Source organism: Pantherophis guttatus, chromosome 6 (assembly GCF_059756535.1).
Source record: "Pantherophis guttatus breed Tessera chromosome 6, ASM5975653v1, whole genome shotgun sequence".
In the NCBI taxonomy this organism is placed as follows: domain Eukaryota; kingdom Metazoa; phylum Chordata; class Lepidosauria; order Squamata; family Colubridae; genus Pantherophis; species Pantherophis guttatus.
In genome coordinates, this window is record NC_142068.1 from 22961701 (window position 1) to 22986254 (window position 24554).

The 24554-nt window shown below is 40.9% G+C and overlaps 2 protein-coding genes across 10 annotated transcripts in view; one reads left to right on the forward strand and one right to left on the reverse strand.

The window, feature by feature from the left end:
• OTOL1 (otolin 1) overlaps positions 1 to 6888 on the reverse strand; it is a 40615-nt gene extending 33727 nt beyond the window's left edge. For 2 of the 3 annotated variants that reach the window (XM_087872537.1, XM_034439064.3), the window contains exon 1: positions 6808 to 6888. The gene's annotated coding sequence lies outside the window, so the exon portion shown is untranslated. The remainder of the gene's footprint in view (positions 1 to 6807) is intronic. The other variant, XM_087872538.1, reaches the window with a different exon arrangement.
• Positions 6400 to 24554, forward strand: part of SPTSSB (serine palmitoyltransferase small subunit B) — a 32587-nt gene continuing 14432 nt past the window's right edge. The window contains exons 1-2 of one of the 7 annotated variants that reach the window (XM_060683058.2): positions 6400 to 6478; positions 9997 to 10122. In XM_060683058.2, the coding sequence (XP_060539041.1) occupies positions 10077 to 10122 (46 nt within the window). In that variant the 5' untranslated portion in view covers positions 6400 to 6478; positions 9997 to 10076. Of the gene's footprint in view, positions 6479 to 6915; positions 6992 to 7972; positions 8266 to 9996; positions 10123 to 16507; positions 16680 to 16785; positions 16805 to 18097; positions 18201 to 19135; positions 19606 to 24554 lie in introns of those variants that run through there. The other 6 variants (XM_060683056.2, XM_060683055.2, XM_034439066.3 and 3 more) reach the window with 6 other exon arrangements.

Here is a 24554-nt window from a genome sequence, read left to right on the forward strand (position 1 = left end):
AGGATGACAAACATGGATATAACATGCGCCTGTGTTTCAAAACACCTTAAGCAACGACAATTTTTTTCTTCTTCTTTCTTATTGGAATTTACTAATATAATTAGTATAATTAACTTATATAGCAAATACAAGCCATTAGTCACATGAACTTTGATTTTTACAAGGCATGTTTCTCAAATGCAAAACTGAGACTCCTAGGCTGATAAATTAAGACACACGTACGAACGAACGAACGAATGAACGAATGAATGAATGAATGAATTTCACTGGAGCAAGGATTGGGCAAGAAATAAATATAACACTTGTTTTTATATAATTACATACATACATACATGCAGGTGTGTGTGTGTGTGTGTGTGTGTGTGTGTGTGTGTGTCAAATAAAATCAAAGAATCATACAATTGTATAAAATAAGATGCATAATATCCTGAACTTTACTAACATAGAAAATGTCATGAATGTTGCAGTTACTCAGCAGTTATTTGGCACATGTAACACCTTTATTCCATGAGCTGCATTGATTGCCATTGTGCTTCTGGTGTAATTCAAAGTGCTGGCTCTCATTTTTAAAGCCCTTCATACAGTGGTGGGATTCAAGTAATTTAACAACCGGTTCTCTTCCCTAATGATTTTTTCCAACAACCACTTTGCCAAACTGCTCAGAAAGTTAACAACCGGTTCTCCCGAAGTGGTGCGAACTGGCTGAATCCCACATTGCCTTCATAGTTTAGAATGAAATTACCTGAAGAATTGTTTCTGCACAGTTGTCAAGCAAGATGGGCATCTTCACATTCTTTTGACTAAGAAATGCTGGGTTGGTGAGGCCTAGAAGAAATGTGTTTTCTATGGCTACAGTTGTTAATTGAATTGCTTCAGTTGTTAAATGAATCATGCAGTCATTAAGCGAATCCGGCTTCCCCCATTGACTTTGCTTATCCGAAGCCAAGTGGGAAGGTTACAAATAGTGACCACAAATAGGACAGAGCAACTGTGATAAATACATGCTAGCTGCCAACTGCCTGAATCAGAATCGAGCTGAAAGAGACCTTGGAGGTCTTCTAGTCCAGCCCCCTGCTCAAGCAGGAGACCCCATACCATTTCAGACAAGTGTCTCTTCTTAAAAACCTCCAGTGATAAAGCACCCACAACTTCTGAAGGCAAGCTGTTCCCACTGGTTAATTGTCTTCCTCACCGTTAGGAAGTTTCTCCTTAATTCCAGGTTGCTTCTCTTCTTGATTAGTTTCCATCCATTGTTTCTTGTCCTGCCTTCTGGCGCTTTAGAAAATAAGTTGACCCCCTCTTGTTTGTGGCAGTCCCTCAAATACTGGAATTCTGCTATCATGTGCCCCCTGTTCTTCTTTTCTCTAGACTGGCCATACCCAAATCCTGCAACCGTTCTTCATAGGTTTTAGTTTCCAGGCCTGAATTTTGATCAAACGACCATGGGAATGCTTCAATGGTCGTAAGTGGGGGAAATGATCATAAGTCGGCTGAGGCGAGATCCGGCCATGAATGGTGTGAATGGGTTTTAATTGTTTTTAATGGTTTAACTTTTAATGTTTTATATATGGTTTTTAAATGCATTGTAAGCCGCCTTGAGTCTTCGGAGAAAGGCGGCGTACAAGTTGAACAAATAATAATAATAATAAGTCACTTTTTTCAGTGCTTTTGTGACTTTGAGTGAATGGTTGTAAGTCAAGATAGACTGCACTATTACAGGATGCAGCTGCTATTGTTTGAAAGAGGAGTAAAACGAATGTAACATGCATTTGCTACCTTTACCTTTACCTTTACAAATTTCTATGCTTAGGTGTAGTCCATTTATCCCACACAGAAGGGAGGAGTTATCATCTATCATCTTCATCTATTCCTTACCAGACTAGCTAAGTTCTTTGAACTAGTGGGATGCTGTGTGGGAATTGAAATATGAGCTGTTCAAGGGTTTCTTTCCTGGAATAATCAAGAGTAAGAAATCACTGTATCCAGAGCTTTCTGGTTGATTTCACAGACTGATAAGATTGATTTTGGGCACAACCAGAGCATCACATATAAAGCGCTACACTTCTGTCAGCTGTCAGAAAAGGATCTGGATAGAAAACTTGCTACCCTGATTTGTCAGTTCTTCTCTACTACAGAAACAAGGTCTTTCTTATTTTAGGATAATACATGAAGGAAAAAGATTGAGGGCTTCCTCCAGCCTCATTTGTCCTCTTACCAAGCATTGCTACTGGCAGAAAAGGCCACCACTAATCACTCCCTTTAAAATGAGATGGGATGCCTCCTTGGCAAGTGCAGGCAAAAGTATAGAGCAGTGTATTTAATCACCCATTAAATTGCCCAACAGAGCTGCACTGTGTCCATTGTTCACTGGAATATTTTGCATATAGAGTGGTTTTCTGAAAGTGCCCTGTCCCCAAGTAAAGAAATAGCCCAAAATCACAAATAAGTACAGGGAGTCCTTGACTTACAACTTGCCACTTCACTTACTGACTGTTCCAAGTTACAATGGCATTGGAAAAAATGACTTATGATTGTTTTTCACATTTACAACCATTGCCACATCCCCAGGGTCATGTGAGCAAAATCCAGACACCTGTCAACTGACTCATATTTATGATAGTTGCATTTTTCCCAGGGTCATGTGATCATCTTTTGCAACCTTTCGACAAGCAAAGTCAATGGGGAAGCCATATTCACTTAACAATCACTAATGCAACCACTGCACCACTAATGTTACTAATGCAACCACTGCAGTAAGTCACTTAAAAACTCTGGCAAGGAAGATCATAAAATGGGGCAAAGTTCACTTAACAACTGGATCACGTAATGACATAAATTTTGGTTTCAATTATGGTCATAAGTTGAGGACTGTCTGTATGAATTCACAGCATGATAGAGAGTTCAACACATGCTTATAAGAAGCTCATGTAAGTGGTTTCAGTCACATACAGGTAATTCTTGATTTAAAACCAGTTGCTTAACAATTGGCTGAAGTTATGATAGATTCCCCCAACAGGTACTTACCACCCAGTTCAACAGCTATCCCTCCCCCCCACTTTCAGTCATGTAACCACATTTTGGTGCTCAGCATTTGGTGAGCACCAAATGTTCACAGGTGTTTCCAGCATCCTGAAGTCACATGACTTTCATTTTAAGATGTGTTTGCTTCTGGTTTTCAGCAGAAATGCTCCATGGCAATCCATGGGTTCACTTAACAACCATACCCTGCACTTAACATTCACTCTACAACTACTGCATTCGCTTAACAATCACAAAAATTGTAGGTGATCATTTTGTGAACCGTCATAACTTACAACTGTAATGGATAAGTCTGTTACGGTTATAAATCAAGGATTACATGTATTATATGTGTGGCTACTTCTGTAGAAGCTAGATCTCCAGCAGCCCAAGACAAAATGACCAAAACAATAACAAAAGAGAGGCTCATGCCCATAACAACTATATACCACAACCACAAGTAACTAACAGAAGTTGAGCATATATGATCTCTGGTCACAGAAGCAATGAAACATATAACATAACAGTTGTGACAAATATTGTGATAGGTAAAACACTATTGCACTTTGATACTGAAATATCTAAAAACGATTTTAAGCTGCCTCAGTTGTGAACTGGGAATAAGATTAAGGTAACACTGTGCAGAAATGACATGAAAAGTTACTGGGACATATACATATTATGATTTTAGGGACATGAGAATTATTTGTATCCTGCCTTCATTATGTTTACAAATAACTCAAGGCAGCAAACATATCCAACACAACCTCCTCCTATCTTCCTCACAATAACAATCTTGTGAGATGGGTTGGGCTGAGAGAGACCAGGTCACCCAGCTGGCTTTCATGGCTAAAACAGGACTTCTACTCATGGACTCCCACTTTCTAGTTTTAACCACTAGACCACACTGGCTCATTGAGGATGAACTCTCAATTCATTAAAATTTCTTGTCAGGCATCATAAAATGTGGGCTCCCTGAAATTGGATAGATGCAACCCCTACACAGAGAGAGAGAGACACACACACACACACCACAATTGAATAATTAGGGGACTACATAAATTCTCATGCAAGTGAAGACTCCATTAATTGAAATACATTAGTTCAGAGCAAAGCTGGATAAAATACTCATGCTATAGATACATAAAATCAGGCATATTATAGAACAATGCAGATAGTAAAGTTTTTTTTCTCCTTTTCACATAATGGTTAGCAAGCAAGATTATTCAAAGAAGATTCAAAACAATAAAAGGAAATACAACTAAATTAAAGCATGGAGTTTGTGTCCATCAGATTTATCTAGTTTTCTGTCTGTCTAGAATATGTATGTGCCAATTTCATTATGAAGTCCACCAATGGCTCTAATTCTTGATGGCTTCTATTTCCAGAATTACCAGCAGCCATTTTCAAATGCCAGCTATGAAGGTATAACAGTAGAAGGTAGAAACTTCCTTCTATCCAGTAGTGAAATGTAAAATTTGTTACTACCGGTTCTGTGGGTGTGGCTTGGTTGGGGGGGTTAATATGACTGAGTGGGCATGGCCAACTTTTTTTTTTACTTTTAAAACCATTTCAGCTGAAGAAATTGTAAAAAAAATGCTTTTAAAGCCTCTGACGATCCCAGCTGACTTGCCTGATCATCGGAAGCTTTTTTTTTAAAGCCTCTGATGATCCCTGCTGAGCCGCGCGATCATCAGAGGCTTTTTTTTTTTACTTTTAAAAGCATTTTTTCGGCCAAAGACGTTGTAGAAAAAATGCTTTTAAAAATTAAAAAAAAGCCTCTGATGATTGTGTGGCTCAGCTGGGCAATGGGGCGGGGCAGAAATTTTTGCTATTGGTTCTCCGAACCACCTGCCTCCATCGCTACCGGATCGGGCAATCTGGTCCAAACCGGGAGCATTTCACCCCTGCTTCTATCCAATGTAAAAATTATACTGGATGAGCCTTTGATATGATCCAGTATGGCCTTTTTTATATTCTTATAGATGAGCTATCCATTTCCTTTTAGGAATATTGAGCCAAGCTACATCCCAAATTACAAAACCTTGAACTTTCCAAGTGTTAACAGGAAGTGACCACTTCTGCCATATATAGATTGACATTTAGTACTTAAGAAACTTCCCTCACTCAGCCTGTTTTTCTGCTGTAGAAAGAAAGTTTAATTAAAGCCTCAGGTATTGTTCTTCAGCCCCTTGCATTGTAACAGACCACAAATAAGTTTATGAATACTGTGTCTTATTTATTTATTTATTTATTAAATAAATAAATATTTGAAACCTGATAATTATATTTTGAGCAAGGATGAATTAGTGTATTGCCTGACTGATCATGAGTTATTAGCTGTTATAATGGAAGGTTCATGAAAGACTGGTTTCAATCACCTGCTGACTAAAATATATAATTACATTATCTATACAGGCAAATAGCCTTCATTGTACATATATATATATCAGAGGGAAGAAAAGTGCTTTAATAATTGTTGGAAGAAATATCCTTCTGGGTTCAGCTCCAAGTAGGGAAAAAGACACTGGAAACATGGAGACTGCTTGGAAAGATAGTTCAATGGTGGACAGGATCACATGGCTTGAGTTCCTGAACAGAAAAGGGGCCAAGATACAGCGAGTCCCCAGGTTTTACTTTCTCTGGCTTTGAACTTCCTGGGGCCCCGAAAGAGTATCCTGATTGGTTGTCAGACTCCCAGGGGGTGGGGGGTCTTAGCTAGCCTTGCTGGCTGATGTAATCTTCCCAGGTGCCATGTGGTGAGTTGCTGTCCTAGATGGGTCCCATTGTGTTAGTTTCTGTTGCTATTGTGTTGCAGATTATGGCCCATTAACAAAGGTGTGGGGGGGGGAGGCAGGAAGCTGCTTTGTCTTTAAAACATGTTTCTCCATTTCTCATCCAGGAAAATATAATATTCTGCCTTTTTAATATTTCCTAAAATATTTCATTCTTCCAAGAAAGAGGTGGGTGCTAACTTCCTACATACTCATAAGAGGAGCCATCTTATTTTATGCGAGAGTGACTTTAAGTCAATGGTAACTCCTATTATCTTATCTTTTCTTTTATGTACTCCAAGAAGGTATGCACCAAGGCAAATTCTTTGTGTGTCCAATCACACTTGGCCAATAAAGAATTCTATTCTATTCTATTCTATTCTATTCTATTCTATTCTATTCTATTCTATTCTATTCTATTCCATTCCATTCCATTCCATTCCATTCCATTCCATTCCATTCCATTCCATTCTATTCTATTAACTGCCTGGATAGGTCCCTGTAGTTTCTTGGCAAGATTTCAGAAGTGGTTTGTCATTGTCGTTTAGCCAGGGCGGAGGGAAGTTGCTTGGCCCAAAGTCACCCAGTTGTAGTCTCACCTTGTACCTAAGGTGGGACTATAAAACTGGTCTCCCAGTTTCTAGCCTGGATTCTTAGCCACTACACCAAATCTGGCAACCTTAAATGTAAGCAACAAGAAATAATTGAAATTAAGGCAGTGGGGGTTTTTTCATGCATTTACTCTGCATGAAAAAGGATCCAACCTTCCTTATCTACAATTGGTTGAGCATCCTTTTAACCGCCCTATTTGCATGGATTGTGTAAGAGAGCCATGTTTTCTCTATGTAGACAAAAATCAAAAGGAGTTTGGTGGCCCCTTTTCAAACCAGCATGTTTTATTATTCTAATGTATAATAAAATCATATTTTAGAATGTAATATTTATTTTATTATTATTTATCTGCTGTTGACTTTTTAAAACCCATGCCCAGTGAGCAGGGATGAAATCTACTTACCTTCGCTACCGGTTCTCAAATGTGAGCGCCGCGCCTCCTCCACACATACGCAGAGCCTTCTGTGCAGGCGCAGAGGGTTAAAAATGGGACGTGATGATGTCCGGGCGGGTGAGTAGAGCCTCCAACCGCTGGCACTACAGGTTCGCCCAAGCCGGATAGAACTGGCTGAATTTCACCACTGACAGTGAGTATAGCAGTATTTTTTTCAAATTCAATTAAGAACAGATTTAGGGGTTGGCTATTTGCATTGTGTTTATCTGGTGACGTCTTATTTAATTTAATTTAAATAAATAACTATCCACATTTTCTACCTTTCATTCATACCAGAAGAAAAGCAATTAATCAAACTAGACACTAAATTCTATTACATCCATACAAGAGTCTCTTTCTTAACACAGTCTTTCTCTGTCCTTTTTTGATATTCTTTATTTTATGGATTTGAAGTTTATTTCCTATCTCCTCTCAAAAATCTTCCTTCACATTCTTTTTTAAAGCAAGAAAAACACATGTTTGACAACTCAAATTAATCACTTTTCAGCCCACATAAATACCAGTGTTGATCCTGCTTGACAGAAGGTAGTTATTGCCTGCAGCTTAATGTTGCAGTTTACCATGCTGTCGTAAATTATGGTCATAAAAGTGATTTGTAGGGAGGAGGTGGGACTTGCAGATATTATTTCACAATGAGAACTTTTGTATAAAAAACATCAAATCTACTATGTACTTGTAAGAAATAGAAAAGATGAATAACATATACAGGCAGAAAAGCCTAATAGGCTCCTAATCCTATCAGGTGATGGTCTCAACGGCAGGAGGAAGATGATTAAATGTCTTTTTTTTTTCTTGACTTGGTCAGTGTCTGCAAATAATTGAAAACACATGGCAACTACTTTGCAGTTCCATGTTTTCAAACTCCTATCTATACAACATTCCCATGCACTATTAAAATATCAAAGTAAAATATCAAAATATTATTATCAAAATATCAAACAAACATATCGTGTGACTCTTTCAGCAGCTGATTTTGAACTGATTGTTATTCTAACATTTGCTTTCCTCTAGAGTTCCCAGAACATTTTCACCAACCAAACCCACCCACCCACACACGCCATGATGCACAAAGGCTGTATTCCCACGGTGCATTTTTTTTTTTTTAATTTGATTTATATGCCGCCCTTCTCCGGAGACTCAGGGCGGCTTACAATGTGCTCAGCATTTAGTGAGGTCAGAGATACAATAGCTGCATTTGCTTAATTTGCCAAGATTGGTTAGTGTGAATCTTGATTAGTGTCGTGTGTTTGTATATGTGTGTATCAGTGGTGGGTTGCCCCCAGTTCGCACCAGTTCTATAGAACCGGTAGTAAAACCGGCAGGAGGCTCCATCCACCGACCCTGACATCATCAGAATGCTTCTGAGCGAGTGAGGGCGGGTGGCCCCATTGCGAACCAGTAGTAAAGGTAAGTAGAACCCACCCATGGTGTGTATGTGTGCATGGAATACTATGTCTACAAATCTAGTCCATTTTCTTAATCTATAGCTCATTATATTGTGCAAATGCACAACATTGCTTAATGTAGTTGGTGGTTTATGTAAATCTGGGAAAATAGATGAATTTAGGGCAAATCCAAACTTGTTTCCTTTCTTCTAGCTGGGTTTCTATTAAATGGCTGATGCCAAAGAGGTCAGCCCAGCTAGAAGAATTATTTTTTTTTCTTTTATCGCAGTGTGTGTGTGTGTGTGTGTGTGTGTGTGATCATCATCATCTTTTAATAACCCCATAATCCCTTGCAGGATGGAGTCCGGATAACTGAATGGAGCAGAGTGTTTACTGGCCAGATGCCCTTCCTGTCACCAATGCTAAGTTTTTTCAGCAGATATAGTTTCATTGTGCCCAGAGAGAGAAATATCTGTCTCTACCAAAGATCAAACTCAGAGCCTCCTGATTGTGAGGCAAGAGCTCCACCTCTAGGCCACCCAGGAGTGGGATTCAGCTATTTCACACCTGTTCGGGTGAACCTGATGTTAATTTTACATCCTGTTCGACGAACCAGTAGTTCTGCTGACTGTCTGACCGTGCCCCATCCCATCCCGCCCCTCCCAGGAGTCCCCACGTGCCCCATTCTGGCTCCCAGGTAAGTGCAGGGAGGCTTCCTAGGCCCAAAACGGGGTGGGGGAGCGGGAGAGCGGGGGGCAGCACCTCCCTCCCAAAGCCCGTTTTCGCCCCCAGGAGATGCAGAGGCCAAGTGCTGCCTGCCACACCCACTGGCCATGTCCACCATGGCCACACCCACCCAGCCAGTCATTAGGACAGAGAACCAGTTGCTAAATTAATTGAATCCTCTTCCTCCCCTCTACTCCCCTCTCCTTTCTATCTTCTTTGTTATATCATATTATTCTTCTTGTTTGGTATCTGACCAATTCTTATATTCTAATCATATATACTTTCTTTCAATTTCTTTTCAAATTTATTCTATATATCAATATTACCATCATAATTGTACATTATTTTTATACTCTTCTTTCTTCCCTCCCCCCTTTTCAATTTTCTCTGGTATCATCTAGATTTCTATTTCTTTTTTATTCTCTCCATCATTTACCTTTCTATTATCTCCCTCATTTATCTATCATTTTTTAACCATATTTCTTTTCTAACCATTCATAAAATCTTCCCCACATCCTGAAATACATTGATTCCTCTCTATCTTTTATTCTTAAGGTTAATCTATTCATTTCTGCACATTCTAAAAAAAAATTTATTACTTCACCTTCTCACAGGATTTTTTTCTGTCTTCCAATTTTGTGCAAATACAATTCTTGTTGCTGTTGTTATATGTATTATTAAATACACATTTTCTTTACTGTATCTCTCTGGCAGAATACCCAATCGGAAAAACTCTGGTTTTAATTCTGTAGGTTTATGTAGCATTTCCTCCAACCATTTCTGTATTCTAGACCAATAATGTTTAGCTTCTGTACATGACCACCACATATGATAATATGATCCCAGCAAATGTGAACATTTCCAACACTTAGCTGATTTATCCTTAAACATTTTTGCTAATCTTTCCGGTGGCATATGCCATCTATAAAATATTTTATATAAATTTTCTTTAAATGCAGTTGCCATTGTCAATTTATAATTCCTTCCCCATAATTGTTGCCATTTCTCTAATTCTATTGCATTGTAGGAAGAAATATCCTTCTGGGTTCAGCTCCAAGTGGGGAAAAGGACACTGGAAACATGGAGACTGCTTAGAAAGATGGTTTAATGGTGGACAGGATCACATGGCTTGAGTTCCTGAACAGAAAAAGGGGTGAGATACAGCGAGTCCCTGGGTTTTATGCTCTCTCTCTGGCTTTGAACTTCCTGGGGCCCCGAAAGAGTATCCTGATTGGTTGTCAGACTCCCAGGGGGTGGGGGTCTTAGCTAGCCTTGATGGCTGATGTAATCTTCCCAGGTGCCATGTGGTGAGTTTCTGCTGCTAGATGGGTCCCATTGTGTTAGTTTCTGTTGCCAGGTGATCCTCCTTCGTTTTTCAGAAAGAAAGGTTCTAAGAAGGACACAGATTCCCTTTCATGAAATCTGCCTGGGTTTTTCGGATCCAAAAAGGGGATCCGGGAGGACCTCACTGCCCCTACAGTTAGTACCAGTACCTCCCCATGCACATGCACCTTGGGCTGCTTTGCTTTGAACACCGGGGATTCCCTTTTCTACTTTTAATACCCCTTTCACTTTCGCTTGGCTTTCGCTCAGCTTCCGTTCCTTTTAAATACAAAGTTCCACGTTTGGCGAACCTTCACAGCATGGCAAATTTTGGAAGCAGATGTAGGATTACTACAGGGCAAGGTTTATGAGCAGTTATTGTTCCTTTATATGATCGTACCATCTTCCAAACATTACCTTTAGCTTAATTTTGTCATTTGGGGAGATGGAGGGTACAGCTATGCATTCTGTTGGTAAATAAATTACTCACATTAATCAGACACATCATAAATTTGTGCCAAATTTTTTTCATGTGTCCATGTGTATGTCTATACTGCTACTTGTTTCCTTGTACTTGTTGATTGATTGATTGATTGATTGATTGATTGATTGATTGATAAATAATAAACAAACAAACAAATTTTACAGCCCCCCCAAAAAAAGCCCGTTGTTGGGACCATCGAGTCAGAGAAGAAAAAGTCTTCCTTTTATTTTGTCTCCATTTGAAGCTGACATCCCTCACTGGGCATCTAGCTTTGAATTGTCCATCCCACTAACTCTTTATTTCTTCTGAGAAGAAAATTCATAGTGTGATGTCCATCTCTAACTAAAGACACTCAAGGCAGAAGCTGTGGAACTAGTTCTGATTTCTCACCCTCCTTGCAGCCCTTTGTTTCTTGCAGGGAAACTTTTCGAATCCCTGGGACTTAACCAGAATGACCATGAAGCAAGCAGAGCCTTCTGAGCTTTAAGTGCAGTTCCAACCCATTGCTAGGTTTTCTATAAGTCCCTCCAGCCATTGCCTTCCCAGATCCCTGGAGAAACCCTGATGACTTTGGATTTCACAGTGTGGAAGGGTTTCACCTCAGCATTCCTAAGAGGTCTGTAAGGGGTGTGCATAAGAGCACCAGCATGCCTACCGTCCCTGTCCTAATGTTCCCTTTAATTGTAGTCATTTTATGTATTCAGTTCATGCTTATACTTATATATATTATCTAATACGTGCTTGACAAATGAATGAATGAATCAATCAATCAATCAATCAATGAATAAAATTAGCCCATTTTAGGAGTCACCAGCTCTAAAAGGATTATGAGTTCTGGAAGTCAAGAAGCATGCCAAGTTTCTTGGCCCCCTTTTCTTTCACCCTTGTTTTTTGTGAACCAACACTAAGGCGCTTCTGTAATATTCATGTGTTCATTCCCTCTTGCTCATTCCACTTCTCTATTGCACAGGTTTATGTAGGCATGCCTTGTTTCTCCCCCTAAAAGATGCATTGTTCGTACTGTTTCTTTGTTAGCTACCAGGGATTGTTCACTACTATTCTGTCACTACTGCTTAAATGCTATTTCCCCAATGAATGCTCCTTTCCCCTTCAATGCTTCTTCCTCCAAGGAGTGTTTTATGAACCATTTTATGTTTCAATTTATATTCCCTTATCTGTCTCAGTTTCAAAGGCCTTTAAATGCTCTTTCCTCGATGATGGGTACCCTCTTTTACTATTTACCATGGCCATACATGCCATTGTATTAATTACCCTATTGCCAGGAGAGGATACTGAAGGTTGTAAGTAGCTGTAGGAAAATTGGAAGCCCTATTACAGATGAGCCTGTGAGATGAAGCTCTGTTAAGGGGATCGACCAACCTTAAAGCAGGCATGGCCAACCAGTGGCCCAAAGGTCACAATGCATCCCTGGACAGCAAGTAATGTGGTCCCACAAGATCATAAACTTAATTATGTGGTTTTATATTATAAAATTATATTACATATTTTATATGGGGTCTGAGACAATTCCTCTTCACCAGGGGTGGAATTCAATTTTTTTTTACTACCGGTTCTGTGGGCGTGGCTTGGTGGGCGTGGCAGGGGAAGGATACTGCAAAATCCCCATTTCCTCCCCACTCCAGGGGAAGGATACTGCAAAATCTCCATTCCCTCCCCACTCCTGGGGGAAGGATATTGCAAAATCTCCATTCCCACCCCACTCCAGGGGAAGGATACTGCAAAATCCCCATTTCTCCCCACTCCAGGGGATGGATACTGCAAAATCCCCATTCCCTCCCTACTCCTAGGGGAAGGATATTGCAAAATCTCCATTCCTACCCCACTCTGGGGCCAGCCGGAGGTGGTATTTGCTGGTTCTCTGAACTACTCAAAATTTCCGCAACCGGTTCTCCAGAACCTGTCAGAACCTGCTGAATAGCACCCCTGCTCTTCACTCACTGCAGCAGGCAAGCCAAATGGTTGAACGCTCATAAAGGAATGCAAGGCTATTGTCAGTGAGAAGAGTATTAACCAGCTAGATAATAACAGCTATGGGTGAAGGGACCCACAGTTATAAAGAAAAAAAAATAATATGTGAACTCTGAACCTTCCATGAAAACCCCCAGGGAATATTGGTACAATTTGTTCATCTTACACAGGGTACATTTCCACATTCTTGTATGCCTATAACTATTACCACTCCCTTTTCTTCCTTGTTATTTCAGATTCTTTCGCATGTAAATACTTGAAAACTTGTTCTCCTAATGCGAACACTTCTAGCAATTCATAAAGTGAACGTCCAAGTGATATCTTGGGACTTTTTTTGTGGGTGGAACAGCTTGGGACCATATTAATCTCTTATCGGTTTATCGAGCTTGTGTGTGCATTGTACTGGAATGAAGAAGGTGGGGTAAAAAATAAACAAACCCATTTAACAAATGTGTAACCATTTTACCTGTTCATTGACAATTCTATTCCTACAATAAAGCTTAAGTCAATATTTTTGTGAAATTATAATTCCACACCCAATGAACAGAGATGACCAATTTCTAAAAAATAAAAATTGTTAGATATGATATTGCAGGATGTAGCCTGCAGGACAAGTACCAGTTTAAAAGTTATCAATGCATGTTACTGACTTATATGATAGAACGTTAGATCATTATATAAAAAAGCTGATTTACGATTTTAAAAACACTTAAATTGTCATTTTCCCATGTTGAAATCTCCTTGACACATATACTGAATTTATGATAGTTATTTCCTTGTCCATGACTCAGTTATATTGAGATAATAATGGAGGTCTTTCATTTGTATGTTGAAAGGTTTAAAGTAATCATTTTTGCTTCTTTATCATTTTCAAGACCTTCAAATTGAAAACAAAAGAATACTCTTCTATCCATATCTCCACTTGGCTTCATTCTTTGCATTTCTAGCTTAAACTATATTAAATTACATTTTATCTAAAAAGCTGTAACTTAAAAAAATCATAATTTATTTTTGGCTGTTTACATACAGTAAAACATATTTAAAACAATCACTTTGGACAAAAGAAAAAAGCACTGAGCTACCTTAAAATTAAAAGAGAAAGAAATGCTTTATGATCTATGCTTCAGTGACTCCATCCAGCCACCTCATTCTCTGTTGTCCCCTTCTTCTTTTGCCCTCAATCTTTCCCAGCATTATGCTCTTCTCCAGTGAGTCTTTCCTTCTCATTAGGTGGCCAAAGTATTTGAGTTTCATCTTCAGGATCTGGCCTTCTAAAGAGCAGTCAAGATTGATCTCCTCTAGGACTGACAGGTTTGATCGCCTTGCAGTCCAAGAAGTCCTCCAGGAGCCTTCTCCAGCACCATAATTCAAAAGCCTCAATTCTTTGGCACTCAGTCTTCTTTATAGTCCAACTTTCAGAGTCATAGATTGCAACTGGGAAAACCATAGCCTTGGGAAAATCTTTTTATACTAATCTGCTAATTTTAGTTTCAAGAAATTATTTTGGAACATATGAGAAATTCATCAGAAATTGGAATTTGTTATGTTTATTTGGAAAGATGTAAAATAGGCCAATAAAGAAAGCAATTATCTTTGCCTTTTGGTATATTTCCTAAATTCTATATTCTTGTACAATACTCAGGTGTAAGTACCATTAGTTATGGGATATATATGAATAGTTTATATTAGCCTGCCCCAGAGTAAAACTCTACAAATTCAAGACTGCAACATCTCCATATTTTCCATCCAATTGCTTGATAGTAATAATAACAAAATACACATTGGAGGTGCTCCAGGCAAGAGGGATTCTGGGAGGAACCAGAGAACAACAAAAAGGCTTCATATTCCTGTCCTCGTTTCTCATATGTTCTAAAATAATTTCTTGAAATTAAAATTAGCAGATTAGTATAAAAAAAAGGTTTTCCCAAGGCTATAGTTTTCCCAGTTGCAATGTATGACTTTGAAAGTTGAACATAAGGAAGGCTGAGTGCCAAAGAATTGAGGCCTTTGAACTATGGTGCTGGAGAAGTCTCCTGCGAGTCCTTTGGACTGCAAGGCAATCAAACCAGTCAGTCCTAGAGGAGATCAACCCTGACTGCTCTTTAGAAGGCCAGATCCCGAAGATGAAACTCAAATACTTTGACTACCTAATGAGAAGGAAAGACTCACTGGAGAAGAGCATAATGCTGGGAAAGATTGAGGGCAAAAGAAGAAGGGGGCAACAGAGAATGAGGTGGCTGAATGGAGTCACTGAAGCAGTCGGTGTGATCTTAAATGGACTCCAGAGGATGGTAGAGGACAGGAAGACCTGAAGAAACATTGTCCATGGGGTCGCAATTGGTCGGACACGACTTCGCGACTAACAACAACAATAAAAAGAAGGAAAATAAAAGAATGTTTATTCTATAATTATTTTCTATAAAGTAAGAATTAACAAATTTTGAAATATAGATATACGTATAATTAAAAAGTAACATATATGTGCATGTATATCTATTTTCTCTCCAGGAACATACTTATTTGTTTGAACATCTGGTTCTTCAATTGCTTACTGAAAGCAAGTGAAATTTGAGGTGTTATGTTTTATCCCAGAGCATTAAAAAAAACAGCTATGATTTTTCCCACTGTAATTGGATACAATGGTTAGCCTATTTTACCTTAACCTGAACCTTTTTTCAGGCTATTCAATAAGTAGTGGCAACCCTTAGCCAACCTTCTCTGGACTCAGTAATTATACTTGAGAAGGGAAATCAGTGAGAAATCCTTGGGCTGTGGACTAGACTGGGAATCTGAAAACATACATCTTGGAAACAGGCAAAGACAAATAATCTCTGTACTGTTGCCTGGAAAACTTCATTGATGTGACCATGCAGACACTAGCAAGCCATTGTCACCTTATTTCAAAAACTTCATGAAGTCATCAGAGAAGGATATTAGCATCAAAAGTAATATTACTAGTCTATCACTGAGAAACCTTGTATCACATTTCTTCAAATCAGAAGGTCAAGTAACCCCAGGCATTGCATTCGTATCTTCCACTTATAAGGACCTATAAAAATTTCAACATACAGTGCAGCCCTACGTTTTATTGAGATGAGAGTGTAGGTTTATATTCTTTCTTACTGACTTGAAATTTTGTATCTCTCAAGAATTGTAGCCGGATAAGAAGAGGTCAGACAACCTACAAATAAGTACAACAGTACAGTGGTGAAATCCTCAGCGGATTGCCACTGGTTTGCTGACCGCACATGTGCACTGCATGCCAAAAGCTGCGTGCGTGCATGCACATTGCACGCCAAAAACATGCTGTGCACTCATGCATGGTGCGTACCAAACGTGCTTCTCGCGGAAAAAGGAGGCTTGGGAAGGTAAGTACAACAGCGAAGGGGAGACAGCTGTGCCACACGATTTAGCTTCACTAGAAAGCAGGATTTCCTGCTTTCTAGCAAATATAAACCGTGCAACACAGCTGATCATCAGAAATACCAGTTCAGACGAACTGGTAGCTTCTACCGGTTCACCCAAACCAGTAGCTTTTATCACTACCAGTTTGCCCGAACCAGTGCGAACCGGTAGTGCATTTCACCCCTGCACCAGTACAAGTGATTCCAGGATTGGATGAGAAGTAGGCTCAACCTCTTTTTAGGTCTGTACAGACACTTTTTCTGTCTATTGACTTTTGCCTTATTATACACCTGACATTTCACAATAAACTATGACAAAAAGAAATGTAATACCAGCAATCTGTCAAGAAGTACAACAGTACAGTATTTGCTACATTGCAGTGAACAGTTCTCTGAAAGGTTATGCTCTTCAAATAAGAACTAAGGATAAAAGACACCAAAAGAAAAAAAGCCGGGACTTGGAATTACTATCTACAATAATTGACAGCTGGGCAGTAGCAGACCATACAGGTACAAATCATCTGATGTCTTGTATCGCGTCTTAAACAGCAAAAAAATTATTGCTTAAATTTGCACTTAAGCATGGAAATTAATAAGCAGTTTGCAATTTGCTGGATAAATCTTTTTTTCAGAAGGTGAGTTTGTTTGTTTAGTTTGTACTTGTTGATTTGGAAGAAGAAAAGGGAATTATACTTAAAATGGTCCAGCGGAAGCATAAATTCAAAGAAATTGGCTGCTATCCATTGGGACCTGGGAATACTTCTCATGCACTTCCAATCAGTACATGCTGGTAAAGTGAAGTTTCCTCCCTCTTCTGTTTGATATACAGCAAGGATGGAAGTTAAGAGAGAGCCAGTGTGTGTTGTTATACTGCTAGATATAGGATCAGGAAGATCTGGTTTCAAGTGCTCCTTCAGTGGTTGACTTTGGGCCAGTGACACTGCCTTACAAGATTGTTGTGGGGTCCTTGGTGCTGAGCTCAGTGTTTTTCTTGCAGTGCTAGAATGGTGTGAGGTTTGCTCTTATTGATATATATATATATACATACATACATTTTTTATAGTTTTTATAGTTTACATATTTTTATAGTTTTGTTGAGTTGTGAGTGTAAACTGCTTCACAATTGGAAAGAAGCCCTATAAGCAACACCTTTGGTTTGGTAAAGTCAATAAATAAAGGAAGCCAGACTTCCAAGCAGCATCGATGGGCCAGCAATCCACAATCCAAGCCATTTTTAATTGTCCTTAGAAGAGGTGTGGTCCCAAACTCTCTGGAACCAGTTACCTCCTGAGGTCTGGACCATCCCCACCATATTGGCCTTCCAAAAAGCAGTGGACGTGGCTTTTCCGGCAGGCCTGGGGCCGTTGATCTCGCTTGACGATCTGACGAGATCCAGCCACGAATGGTGTGAATGGGTTTTAATGTTTTTAATTTTTAAGTGTTTTTATAGTGATTTTTTTGAGTGTATTATGAGCCGCCCTGGGTCTTCGGAGAGGGACGGCATATAAATTGAATAAATAAAATAAATAAATAAATAAAGTACTTTTTCAGGAGGCAACTGGACTTTCTTGCTTTTTTCTTTGAAGACGTTTCGCTTCTCATCCAAGAAGCTTCTTCAGCTCTGGCAGGACAGGGAGAAATGGAAGGATTTGTAAGAGGTGTCGGCGTTTTGCACCGTAGGTTGCATCCAAGGAAAAGCGGGGTCACAGGTTGACCTTTGTCCCCTCCTGCAAGCCACCCGCGGCGATTCCTCGTTATACTGCGAAGAATCTCACGCAGTAGAAGATTCTCTCACGGTTTCATCAAGATGCATTTTATTATGTGGGCGCGAAGCCTTTCGCTGACGTTCTTTTATTCCTCTGCGGTTTGGTTATATTATATTATATTCATATAACCAACCCGCCCTGGTCTCCTCGCACAACTTGCCCAAGTCCACCCCACTGCGGATCTCACTCGGGCCGGCGGGAGGTAGGTGGGAGACAAACCGAGCGGCGGTCCACGCGTTGCAACGAGAGAGCGCGCGCGTTCCCGGTTAGTTTCATTCCTTCGTTCGTTCAAAAAGCGCCAACGAGGGCCGGGCGGGAGGGGGTGGTAAGGGTGAGCATTTTCGTGTCTCAGCGTGGGGCGGAAACTCTCGGTGGTAAGTCAGGGATCTACGGCCGCGTGGGGCATCCTTGGCAGGGAAAGGCAAGGCTTGGCTTTCCCGCCCCTTCTGCCCCACGCAGCGCTTCCGCAGGCTCAGCGTTTTCTCCGGCCGGCTTCTGCGCGCGTTGCCTCAGCGTCTTTCGTCTCTGCGCTGCTTCCGACCTTCCCTCGTCCCCGCCTCTCTCTCTTTCTTTTTTTATTTATTATTATTAAAAATGCATCGAAAGCTAAAGGGGCTCCCGGGCGATTCCCGAGAAGGGAGAAAAAAGCTTCCTTCTTTTAGTCTGAAGATACTGGTGTGCGTCTCCCCCCACACACACCGCTTTCTTTTTTCTTTTTATTTATTTATTTCTTTTTTCTCTCCTTCGCTTGCCAAGCCAGGAATGACAAAACAGCTGCAGGTCCTGCGCAGCGATGCCGCTGTTTTTTTTCCCCCCACCCCTCTTTATACACCTCGTTCGGCTTAAGAAAGAACCGGGGGGAGGGTGGCGCAAAACGCCGGCGAAGCTCAGAGTCGCGTAAAAAAGCGCCCGAGCGTTTTGTGATGTCCCCATCCTTGGAGCTCTTTCCCCCCCCCCAAAACAAAAACTTACGGCGAGCCCGGCTTTTTAAATGCGTGAGCCTCTTCAGAAGGTGGCGGGAGGGCTGCGCCTTTATCCGCATCGTTTGGAAGGCTAAGGGCGGACTGACGGCGGGGAGATTTTTTTTTTCCCTCAGCTTCCCAAAATGGAAAAGCGTTTTTTTTTAAAAAAAAAAAAAAAAATACCTTAACGGTCTGAGAAGGAAGAAATCGATAAATAGGAATGGGGGTGGGGGGGAATAATCCTCCTCTTCCTCTCCATACACAAACCCCCGGCGGGGATGACCTTCTTTAAAATATTCCTGGCACTGCGGCACTGCAGAAGTGACTGTGGTGGTTTCCCGGGCTGGGTTTAAGCAGCAGCAGAAGCGCACCTGAGCAGCGCTTCTGTTGGAGATGGTGATGGGCACCCACAGCACGCTTGAATTCTAAGGAAGGCGGGAGGTGGTGGCCAGACTTATATTTGCTCTTGATCCGGTCCTGTAAAAAAAAAAAGGAGGCAGCAGAGCCATGGGGATTTTCGTCCCCTATCAATGAATGACCAAATCTCTGGAACTGGGCTGGCGGCAGAAGGGAGTTTACTGTAGCAGGGTGGAGCTGTAGGTTAGGGGAGAAACCAGGCTAAGTTCTCAAACCACTGAACTCTTAGTAGCCAGTCCAGCTAGCAAAGGAGTTTCCAGCATCATCTATTTCTCTTTCCGAAAAACTAAGGTGAGTACCTCTTTCATGCAGGACCTCTATTTACAATTTTTATCTTGGGCTCTGATCCTCTGGGTGCTGCTTGGACCTAAAAATCTTGCTGCTGCATATTTTTATTTATTTTTATTTTTATTTATTTTTATATGCCGCCCTTCTCTGGAGACTCGGGGCGGCTTACAATACTTTAAGCAATAGCCTTCATACTTTTGTATATTTTATACATATACATATCTGTGCGTAAAGTTGTCTGTACATTTTCACGGAATACAGATTCTTCCAAGTCACATCAAATCCATTGTATCAATAAAGACAAAAGTTTTTAAAAAGTATGAATACATGTGAGGCCCAATTTTGCCCCGTAATAAAAAGCCAGCTTTTTTTTTTTCCTTGTCCTCTTTCCAACCTCCACTGTTGCATCCAGCCAGATAAACAGCCCTGTGGAACTCAAAAACTGGTTGACTTCTTCCTGCCTATTTAATTGGTGTTAATAGGGTAACCTTTTTATGACTGATAGGCAGGTCATAATAGGTAATAGGTAATTTTTATTTCTTAGACCCGAAGAGTTCTAATTAAAATAGTGAAGGGGTACTTATCCCACCAAGAAAAAGTCTGGAAGGAAGATCAGTTCTACAGAGGCAGGATCCAATATTCCTACAGAAACTTTTTCAGGTAGGTATCTATAGGTAAAGGTATAGGTTCCCCTCGTACGTACGTGCTAGTCAGTTCCTGACTCTACGGGGCGATACTCATCTCCATTTCTAAGCCGAAGAGCTAGCGCTGTCTGACAATTCCATCAGAGGTGGTATTCAGCAGGTTCTGACGAGTTCTGGAGAACCGGTAGTGGAAATTTTGAGTAGTTTGGAGAACCGGTAAATACCACTCTGACTGGCCCTGCCCCCATCTATTTTCTGCCTCCCGAGTCCCAGCTGATTAGGAGGAAATGTGGATTTTGCAGTAACCTTCCTCTGGAATAGGGTGGGAATGGAGATTTTACAGTATCCTTCCATTGCCACGTCCACCAAACCATGCCCACCAAACCACACCCACACAACCAATAGTAAAAATTTTTGAATCCCACCATTGGATTCCTTGGTCATGTGGCCAGCATGACTAAACGCTGAAGGCGCATGGAACGCTGTTACTTTCCCACTGAAGTGGTCCCTATTTTTCTACTTGCATTTTTACGTGCTTTCAAACTGCTAGGTTGGCAGCAACTGTTATGGGGTTTGTGTTGCTTTTAATCTTTATCTCTATTTGCCTCTATGAGGTGTTTCTGGTTCCTGGGTGTTCCCCTTGGAAGATGCTTTATAAGCATTGTTTGTTAGTTTAACTTTGTTTTATAAAAGCTTATCCGAAACATGGTGTCAGAAGTGGTTCGGCCTTGAAAGTTCAGCATTTGAAGTAAGAAATATAGCACCATGGCAGATAATATACCACTGCCGCAACCCATGCGAGTAAGTGAGGACTCTAGCACTAATTGGGAAAATTTTAGGGCAGAGTTTGAAGATTACTCTTTGGCGACAGGCTTAAATGATAAGCCGGCAGCAGTACAAGCTGCCACATTAAGAAGATTGATGGGTGCAGAATGTCTTCATGTTTATAAGCATAGTTTAACTCTTACAGAAGAGCAGAGGACTGATACTAAGGCTATTTTGGATGCTTTGGAAGCTTTCTTCAGACTGCATAAGAATGTTATATATGAAAGATATCTTTTTGGCAGCTGCCCGCAGGAAGAAGGGGAGACGATAGACGCCTTTATAACACGCTTAAAGGAACGAGCAACAACCTGTGATTATGGTTCCCTGAGAGACGAACTAATCTGAGATAAAATAGTTTTGGGTGTTGCCAAGGAAAGTACACGCCGCCGTTTATTAAGGGAATATGGTTTAACTTTGCAATTAGCCATAGAAATATGTCGGACTACTGAACTTACAGATAAACGGCTGATGGTGTTGGAGCGAGATAAACAGACCAACTGTGTTAATGTAGCTTCCAGGCACCAGCCAAATGTGAGGAATCATCAGCAACAGCAGCAGTTTAAACAGAAGCCTCGCAATTTGTCAGCAGACAACCACACACCGTGTAAATACTGTGACAATGTGCATGCACGTGGGAAAGATCAGTGTCCAGCGTATGGTAAAATCTGTAGGGTGTGTGGGAGGCTGAACCACTTTGCTGGGGTGTGTCTGGCAGCAAGGAAGTTGCATATGGTTGAGCAAACGCCGGACTTAGAGGATGTATCGCTGTTTACCACAGATGCGATCTATACGAAAGAATGCATTGGTGCAGTACATTCAAAAGGCAAAAAGTGGTTTGTTAATCTTCAATTTAATGATATAACTCAATCTTGTCAGTTGGACTCGGGGGCAACATGCGATGTGATGAGCCTAAAGGATAAAAGGAAATTGGCACCTGAGACACCCCTCCAGCCTAGTAGTGCCACGTTAAAGTTATATTCGGGGGAACTGATGAAGTCGCTAGGCTTATTTTATACACAGTGTAACATACGTGGGGTTACTCACAAATTGGAATTTGAAATTGTGGATGTAGATCAAAAGCCATTACTGTCAGGCTCAACGTGTGAGCGTTTGGGACTGATGCGATTTACCATTCCGAGGGAGTTGCATAATGTTGAAACCTATTCCTCCAAAGCCTTGGGGAGACCATTGATAAAGCATCAAGTCCTCCAAGTTTATAGGGAGGTGTTTGAGGGCCCTATTGCATCCGTTCCAGGAGAGATTCACTTTCAACTTGATCCTGCTGTCCCTCCAGTACAAAGTGCCCCGCGCAATGTCCCTATAGCCATTAAGGCACAGGTTAAAGCACAGTTGGACAAATATGAAGCAGAGGGACATATTGTTTCAGTAGTCGAGCCAACCGACTGGATAAATAATATGGTGGTGATTAAGAAGTTGGAAAAGATCCGAATTTGCATCGATCCCAAGTTTTTGAATATGGCTTTGAAGCGATCGCATTACCCAATGCCAACGTTAGAGGATGTTTTGCACAAGCTGCCTAAGGCACGGGTTTTTACACTTGTTGATGCCAGGGATGCCTTCCTATAGTGTAAACTGGACGAAGAGAGCAGTTATATGACTACGTTTTGGACTCCTTGGGGCAGAAAGAGGTGGCTTAAACTGCCCTTTGGTGTTTCCGTAGCACCAGAGACGTATCAAAGGAAGCAGCAGGAATTATTGAGTGGCCTCAGCGGAATTGAGCCTATAGCTGACGATATCCTTATAGTTGGGTCTGGCGACACTGATGATGAAGCGGAGCATGATCATGACGGAAATTGATGGCACTATTGGAGCGGTGTAAGCAGGTGAAGCTGAGGCTCAGTATAAAGAAGCTGCAGTTTAAGGTGCGAGAAGTCCGCTTTCATGGACATATTTTAACATCACAAGGGTTAAAAGCGGACCCAGACAAGATCAGAGCTATTGTGAACATGCCACCGCCCACTGATGCTAAAGCAGTGCAGAGATTCATTGGCTTTGTTACATATCTAGCAAAATTCTTGCCACATTTATCTGAGGTGTGCCAGCCATTGAGACGTCTGTTGGATAAAGACACAGTTTGGCACTGGCTCCCTAAGCATGACCAGGCAGTGCAAGAGATAAAACGCTTGGTTACTACTGCTCCAGTATTAAAATACTATGATGTTACAAAGATGGTTACTATTGAAAGTGACTCAAGTAAGAACGGTCTGGGATGCTGTCTGTTACAAGAAGGTCAGCCAGTTGCATACGCGTCCAGAGCGCTTTCGCCAACAGAGTTAAACTATGCTCAGATCGAGAAAGAATGTTTAAGTATCATATTTGCTTGCCAGTGTTTCCATTATTACCTTTATGGTAGAGATATAATTACAGTTGAAACTGATCACAAACCATTAATAACTATATTCAAAAAGCCTCTTCTGTGTGCCCCTAAGTGTTTGCAAAGCATGATGCTCAGTTTACAGCATTATAATCTTGATGTGGTTTGTAAGCCAGGACGTGAAATGTATATCAGCGATACCCTGAGTAGAGCCACAGTAGATCAGACAGCTACGGGAGGAGAACATGAATATCAGACAGTTTGTTGGCTGCGACAGGAACAAATATGTTTTGCTGAAATTAACCAAGCAGATTATCTTAATGTTACGAATCAGCGGTTACAGCAGTTGAGGCAACATATGGACGCTGACGTGGCCCTACAGACACTAAAGAATATCGTGCTGAGTGGGTGGCCGGATGTGAAAGAGGCAGTTCCCATGATTGTAAGGGAATACTGGTCCTTCAGAGATGAGATCGCTGTACAAGATGGCATTCTGTATAAAGGTCCAAGAGTTATAGTGCCAAAGTTATTGAGATCGGAGATGTTATTGCGCATCCATTCAAGCCATATTGGTGGGGAGGCATGCTATAGACAAGCCCGTGACACATTGTACTGGCCGAATATGCGAGGCGAAATTGAGGATTTTGTCAGTAATTGTACCATCTGTAATGAATATGCATATCGGCAACAGAAAGAAACTATGATGTCACACGAGATACCATCCCGACCCTGGCAGATCATTAGTATGGACTTGTTTAATTATGCAGGGAAAGAGCACTTGATAATAGTGGACCATTATTCGGATTATTGGGAAATTGACCTCCTTCCAGACCTGTCAGCTGAGACCACCATCAAGAGATGTAAGTCTCAGTTTGCACATTACGGGCAACCAAATGTAGTGATTACTGATAATGGTCCTCAATTTGTAAGTCTGCAATTCAAGAAATTTGCTGCTGAGTGGGAGTTTGATCATATTACTTCATCGCCACGTCATCCGCAAGCGAATGGAAAAGCTGAATCAGCTGTAAAGATTGCTAAGAAGTTATGTAGGAAAGCACATGGCGAATGTAGCGATCCGTGGAAAGCTATTTTACATTGGAGGAATACTCCAACTGAAGGTATGGACAGTAGCCCAGCACAAAAATTAA